General features: G+C 41.4%; 1 protein-coding gene across 3 annotated transcripts in view; it reads left to right on the top strand.

Annotated features, from left to right (window-relative positions):
* Positions 1-7,029, top strand: part of klhl32 (kelch-like family member 32) — a 31,085-nt gene extending 24,056 nt beyond the window's left edge. Inside the window, exons 6-10 of one of the 3 annotated variants that reach the window (XM_061081130.1) lie at positions 1-169; positions 620-678; positions 2,834-3,035; positions 4,272-4,366; positions 5,861-7,029. The exon at positions 1-169 is cut by the window's left edge and continues 558 nt beyond it. In XM_061081130.1, coding sequence (XP_060937113.1) covers positions 1-169; positions 620-678; positions 2,834-3,035; positions 4,272-4,366; positions 5,861-6,022 — 687 coding nt within the window. In that variant the 3' untranslated portion in view covers positions 6,023-7,029. Of the gene's footprint in view, positions 463-619; positions 679-2,833; positions 3,036-4,271; positions 4,367-5,860 lie in introns of those variants that run through there. The other 2 variants (XM_061081129.1, XM_061081131.1) reach the window with 2 other exon arrangements.
* The last annotated feature ends 441 nt before the right edge of the window (positions 7,030-7,470 follow it).

Here is a 7,470-nt window from a genome sequence, read left to right as displayed (position 1 = left end):
CTGGGTCAGTACCTGTACGCAGTGGGGGGCAGGAACGAGCTGCGGCAGGTGCTGCCTTCTGTGGAGCGCTACTGTCCCAAGAAGAACAAATGGATGTTTGTCCAACCCTTTGACCGTTCACTGTCCTGTCACGCTGGCTGTGTGGCTGACAACCTGCTCTGGGTCTCAGGTACATGATGAAGGGAAGAAGGACTCCACTTATACATGATTCTACACACACCTGTACACACACCTGTAAGATGTCACTCAGTAGTGCTCATACCAACAGTCAGTTATGAAACCAAAGTCACCAGATCCAGATTTATATCTACACCAAATCACACACGGGCATAAATATCTGTCCCCTAAACATGTCCGATTTTTTTCATCAACATCTATGAATTATTCTCAGAGAAAAAAAAATCCTGGATCTGCCCCCTGATACGGATCCACAACGAAATCTTACGAGTTCATCTTCTTCTAATTCCCCCCCCTCCACAAACTTTTTTGTGTCACCCTGCTTACAAACAAACATACCCAGACGAAAACATTACCCCCTTGTCAGGTGTAGAACACTGCTTAGTTCATAATTGTATTACTCTGTGATTAAAGCCCAGACGGCTGCTGCTCTATGTTTCAGGTGGGGTGACAAACACAGCTCAGTACCAGAATCGACTCATGGTGTACGAACCAGAGCAGGTAACAACAAAGTTTACACCAAAGTTACATTATTACATTACATGTCATTTAGCTGACGCTTTTGTCCAAAGCGACATACATTTTTAGTACACTCAACATTTATGAGGGGCCATTTAGGGGTTCAGTATCTTGCCAAGGACACTTCGGCATGCAGATGGGGAAGAGTGGGGTTTGAACCCGAACCTTATTGTTGGAGAACGCCCACTCTACCTACTCTACCCCCTAGGCCACACCGCCCCAAACAGTTTGTAGTCTACTATAGTGGGTTACTGCTGACCATATTTGAAAGCATTCTGTGCAGAGAATCGGAGGGTGTTATTACCAACTTTTTATATTAACAATGGATCAATTTAGTTTGTAATATGACAGAGATGTTTAATGGTCCCAAAAGAGAAATACAATCAAACTCCACATTCCACTGAGTTCTCTGTGAACACATAGTTTTGTCTGTATGGTTTTACAGGCTTTGTTCACTCTGTTTCCTGCAGCCACAGTCTGTACGGATTCATAGGTTCGTCTTCGACAGGACTCCAAGCGAACACGAATATTTGATTTTGACGCATCAATTGTGCCAAAGAAACAGATTTCTACTTTTACTCAACAAAAATAGAATTTATTATCAAAGGTTTTAATGTATTTTCTCACAGACAGTCATTGGGTTCCATTTATTTCTGGACATAAAGGGTCAGAACTTTAGCAGGACTAAAACTACTAAGAACAACCTGTCAGTGCCAAAACATGATAAAATTCTTCCCAACACTCCATGTGTAGCTGTTCCACCATTCATTATTTCTGCTGCTGCTGCTCTGTCTATCTACGGTGCATAGTGAACAGTATCTGTAGGTCCTAGATGAGCTTCCTCTCCTCTCTGACTCTCTGGTATTTTTCCAATGTAAAACATTTTATGGGGGAGTATGTCTTTCAGACTGTATTGTCCTCTGAGACACATTTGCAATATCGGCCTATGTTTATAGATATTATTGAGTTTACAGTCAGAGTACTATTACTGTTGTGAGGTTTAAATTGACAATCAAGCTACATCAGTGTAACAACAAGGTCTTTTTTTCAGAACATGAATGCAGACCTTGTGTTTACTGTGATGGATTACACAACAGGCCGGGCTCTGCTAATTGATTTTCACACCATATGGGAAATAATTGAAACCAAAGGCACCCAGGAAAATAAGGAAACTAGATTCACTTTTTTGAAACTCTGCATCTTATACGTTAGAATATAATCAGTGAGCCGTGGGTAATTATTCCTGCTTACTGGTGCTGCTGCTCCTTGAATGTAAATGCTTCCATAAGTTATGACCTTTGATCCGTAATAAAAAGTGAACCATGATATAGATATAGCATTAATTTGTCTTTCAGTGCATCGGGGATGCGTTTATATAATTTATGTAATACCCACGCACAGCTCACCACAGTGGAATGTGTTAAGCTGCAGATTATGTTTGTGTGTATGTTATGAGCCAGATGTTGAAGAGGCCTGGATCTAGGTGAGGCCGTATATAGTATGGAGGTATGCAGTGTATATATAAGTGTAAGGTGCATATCCATATGGGCCTGTGTTTGTACGTGTCGGCGTTGGAAGCAGTGAGTGAAAAAGAGAGGGAGAGAGTCTCATTTGTATTCACCATGAATCTACATTCACCTGCCAGAGCAACAGCAACCCCCCACCCACTCTACCCTCAACAGATGGCCACCCGTCAGCTCCCAGCACACACACACACCAACACACTCTTATTCTCTGCCTCAATCAAGCACTCACACACACAGACACACACACACACAGACACACTCACTGACACAAAATAAGCTTCAGCACACTTAGTGAAATGAGCAGGGATCCTCGGTGTAAAATGGAGTGGCTGAAACATATGATTAGAAATAGGGAGGGAAGTCATTAGTACAAACCAGCGCTCTAGTGTCACGTTATTTATCTAGCACTGAGCATACATCAATTACCCATGCATGGATATGCTTAAATATTAATCTTCTTCTTCATCCTCCTTCTCTTCCCACCCTCTCCCTCCCTCTTCGCACCATGTCTCACCTCCGTCTCTTCTGCATCGCATCATTTTCTCCCGTCTTTTCTTTTCTTCACTTCCATCTGCTTTAACCACCTCGTCCTCCCTCCACCTCCTCCCCAGGACCAGTGGCTGGCCCGCAGTCCCATGCTGCAGAGGCGAGTTTACCACGTCATGGCGGCAGTGAGGAGGCAGCTCTACGTGCTCGGCGGTAACGACCTGGATTACAACAACGACCGCATCCTGGTCCGCCACATCGACTCTTACAACATGGACCTGGACCAGTGGACCCGCTGCTCCTTCAGCCTCCTCACGGGTGGGCGAAGTAAAGGAACGCCACATGTGAACATGAACCTGAAATTCTCACACAGATGATTTCATTATGCACATTCTTGCTGAAAGTGTGATGAAAAGACCGACACTCTAATGTCTGAACACTTAATATGAGGCTACAGTCTGGAGACCATTAGCTTAACTTAGCATAAACATTGGGCACAGAGGGAAACAGGGTTAGGCTCTGTCCACATGTAAGACAATCTGTCCATACTGGTTGTTTGGCAACCCCAAGAAACATTCCCACACATTATTTTATAATAGCAAACATGAAAATGGTATAAATCTTTTTTACATTAAACCCTTTTACTTGCATGTGAGAGAGGCTGCTTGTAGTGACAAACCCAGTTTCTCAACTCTTGGGTACGATTAGGGCCAAAAAAACCTGAGAGCCTTAAGAGGTGGAAATTTCTTTAAATATTTGATTTTCTTTATTCTCATAAAATGTCAACCTTTGTCGAATTACCTCTTTGTAATATTACTAGTTTGATTGTAATTTACACTTTATTCTCGTAAAATTTAGATTTTTTCTCATAACATTGACTTTATTCTCATAATGTAACTGATGTGTATTTAGCAGCTAGAGAGCCTTATATTTCCTTCAGAATTGGTACTGATTCATTTTCATAGAGATTATTTATAAAGCATTATGTCTTCAATGTTGAAAAAAGTGATAAAACTAAATTCCTGGATCCGTCCCTTTCTCCTCATACACATTAAATGTTAGTGGGATCTCCCTTGGCCCACAGCCCTCCCTTTACCAAGCTACCATAAAATCGTCTCAGTAATCTTTTGAATAATCCTGTTTACAGAACAAACAGCAATAAAAACCTAATCCCGTTGATGGAGGTAATAAAAACACAGTCAGTACAGTTCCACTGTGTGGATGGAGCACAGGCACTGTAGACAATCTCTCATGCCATACTGTAGGATGTGGTCATAATAACTATACGTCATATTACACTGCTATGATGTTTAATGAAGACTCCCAGGGTGTAAAGTTCAGGTGACCTTACATTTCCCACCTCCTGTGTTATCTGTACAAGTTTGAGACAAAGTCAAAGGAAAGAGAGCAGCGACTCAATCTTAGCTCTCCGTACACTCCCGCCCTCGCCCCATCTTTCTCCATTTATCTCCCTCTCTGCTCCCTGGGGGATGTGGAAGTCATATTGTCAGAATGCCCTCTGCTTGGCACGGTGAAGCATTGTGTCTGCTCTGTCCTCCTCAGGTCAGAACGAGTCGGGTATCGCCGTCCATGATGACAGGATCTATGTGGTTGGAGGGTACTCCATTTGGACCAACGAGCCTCTGGCGTGCATTCAGGTAGGAGATGAGGCTTTGAGATTTACCTTCACGACTGTTGCAATACTTCAGGATGATCAGACACTGTGTGATATGAATAAGTAAATATGAATTCAGTTATTCTAATGCTGCTCAACAGCAGTAGAGGAATTATAAATAGCCCCTGCCATATACATCTTGTGTTGATATCATAGAGGTTGTTGTACAGTGAATCAAGGCCCAGACAGAGGAAAGAGGTATTTTTCCTTCAGCTTTATTTTTCCCTAATGCCAACAGAGCAGCAGTGAACATGTAATAAGCGTCAGACAATGTTGAAATGTTTTGTTGTAATGTAAAGAAATGTGGCTTCGAATTATAAGGTAAACATCAAGCTTGTTTGAGACAAGGTGGCTGTGGCATGCCGAAGTGTCCTTGGGGAAAAAGTGCTGCCCATAGATACACTGTATGAATGTGTGTGTGAATGGCAAACTGTACTGTAAAGCGCTTGTGGTCATCAAGACTAGAAAAGTGCCGCGGAAATACTGACCATTTACAATGTGATAATGTGTTGCCAGATTACTACCAATTAGTTTTCATTGTCAAATAATACTAGTGTAGTAAAAAATATATACATGTTTAAAGTGTGTCAAGATATTTATTTGAATAATAGTCTGATCAAATGGAAAAGTAACTGTAATTTTAATTGTAAAAGTAATTTGTACTGTAGAGAAATTGATGTGGAGACTCTGTATTCACATGCTTCCTTTCCCAGAGTTAAGTTGTTGAATGGGAAAAGAAACATGGACACTGTAAATATAATGTGCTAATTTATATGTTTAGAGTGTTTAAACTAAACCTTGACACCTCTTTCAAATATTTGCTTATAAACTTAGAGCAAAGAAAAATAATCATGTGTGACAGGCATATAAATATTCAATGTATGCACCTGAATCCCAACAACGTCTATTGGATAAAAAGTGTGGTGGTAGGTGCTTGTGAGAGATGGACATACAGTTTGCAAGAGACCAAAGTTATCTTTTATTCCTCGGAGCTACTATGTAAAGCTGATTGTAAAATCATATTAACTGATATATAAGTGATGTCATCAGCAACTTGGCAACCAAAAATGTCGCTGACTCTGAGTTGTAGTTCCGTTTTAAGATGGGGATTTTCCCAGGCAGCGACTCATTTTTGTGATTATTTCGACACCACATCAACGCACAATCTGTATTGATGAATTTGCACTGGAGAATAATACTATACAATACAATTTATATGTGGTTAAACTAAATATTTACATCTGTGAATGAAGTGCTTACATTACACAATCAGGTTGTTTATTTAAAAAAAATCAAGGTTTTAATCCTCGACAAATACTCTGCATCATATTCAGAGGAGGTTAGAGAATGGTCATTCAGTTCAACTAGTGAACTGAATGACCATCAGAACAACATTTCCTCGGCACCACAACATGGCTCAGAAACTACTGTTGTTACACAAACCACTGCCATATGTATAACTACTGTGCATTTCCAGGTGCTGGATCTGAGCACTGAGGGGAAGGAGGAGGTTTTCTACGGACCAACGCTGCCATTCGCCTCCAACGGTATAGCAGCTTGTTTCCTGCCTGCTCCTTACTTCACCTGTCCAAACTTGCAGACTCTACAAGTCCCCCATCACAGAATCGGTGCTGTTTAAACCCCTGATGAACAAAAGTGTCTCTGAACTCGAAGACAGTAATTTGAGGACGGCGGAGCCTCAGCTCAACTCTGGACAGTCAGTATTTGCAAATGGAACGAAAATGTACCTGATCGTAGTATTCACGGAACCTGCCACATCTGTCAGCTGAGTGCATATGGGATTTCTTTCAGATCCAAATGTAATAACATGACTTTCCTGATCCACAAGAGCCATGTTATTTTGCAGGCTCCTGGAAACTCAGACACAAGCAGCTGTCACAATAATATAGCATTACTGCTGTATTTCCCCAAGGACAGACGCCATTTGTGATGTCCAGCGAAGACGCAATGAGCAAGTTAAAGAAAAATAACTCCAGAGGGATTTTAATTCCCCATGAAGACAGGAACAAAATGCCTATCCTTTTACCAATGAAGTGACTTGAGGTGAACAGCAGATTTTTTAAAATAGAGATGTAGGAGCTTTTCTAGCTACCATCTCCAAGTACCATCTCCATCAAACCACTATAATCACCTTGATGGCTTGGAAAACATGTTCTGCATTGTTTTTCAAGATACAGAGGAGGAGGCCTCTCTTCTCTTCAACTCACATGTACTTTTTATAGACGGGGTTAACAAGTATCGAGCGCCAGATGCTGAGGCTCGTCAGTGCATAAATGACCATGTAATGTTTTTAGTTCACATAAAGTAAAAAATGAATTGTTTATTTCTGCAACAGCAGCGACAAACTACTGTGAATGTGTGTTTGTGTGTGTGTGTGTGTGTATGATCGACCTATGTAAGTGAGTGTGAGATTTTTATTATGCTCAGGACCTCAGACTGTTTATGGTCAAAAGAATGTCTGGTCATTGTCCTTATTCAGAGAACAGTCTTCAGGCATCACTGCATTATGCTGATTTTCAAAAAGATGCTTTGGCCAAGAGAGAAAACATGATCCCTGCACTTCCCTCGTCTGTCCAAAACAATATGTCTGGAAAGGTTTCAGAATAAAGATGCTACATGATTAAATCGAGCTGGGGTTTATTTGATGAAAACTGTTGTGACGAAGAAGGAAAGTGACTGTAGTCTTCTGTGAGAATGATTTAGTAGCAGTAGATAATTGAGCACTAATTTCAAGCTTCTGCTGCCTACATCCCTCTGTTTGAATTCTACAAGCCCCTCTGATAACTGTCGGAGAGAAGGAACGCGGTGCAGCGGAGAAGCTGCTCAGATGAAGGGATGCGTTGCAGTTTGATGAGGCTGGAAAATGTCTGCAATGACATGAAATGGGACTTGGTGATTGTGGCAGACAAAAGTGAGACTTCATGTGATTAGGTGTAAACTAAAGTCGGATTGCAAGAGATTGCTGCGACTTTGAAAGGCGAGAGAGAACTGTAACAAACAGTACTTTCCTGTGCTCGCTCACTTTGTTTTTTTCTTCCTCTTTTTTGCTGCTGAACTCTGGGCCCG

The sequence above is a fragment of the Limanda limanda genome, chromosome 11 (genome assembly GCF_963576545.1).
Source record: "Limanda limanda chromosome 11, fLimLim1.1, whole genome shotgun sequence".
NCBI lineage: Eukaryota > Metazoa > Chordata > Actinopteri > Pleuronectiformes > Pleuronectidae > Limanda > Limanda limanda.
The sequence above is the reverse complement of the archived record's forward strand: the minus strand, read 5'-3'. Positions and strand labels throughout refer to the sequence as shown.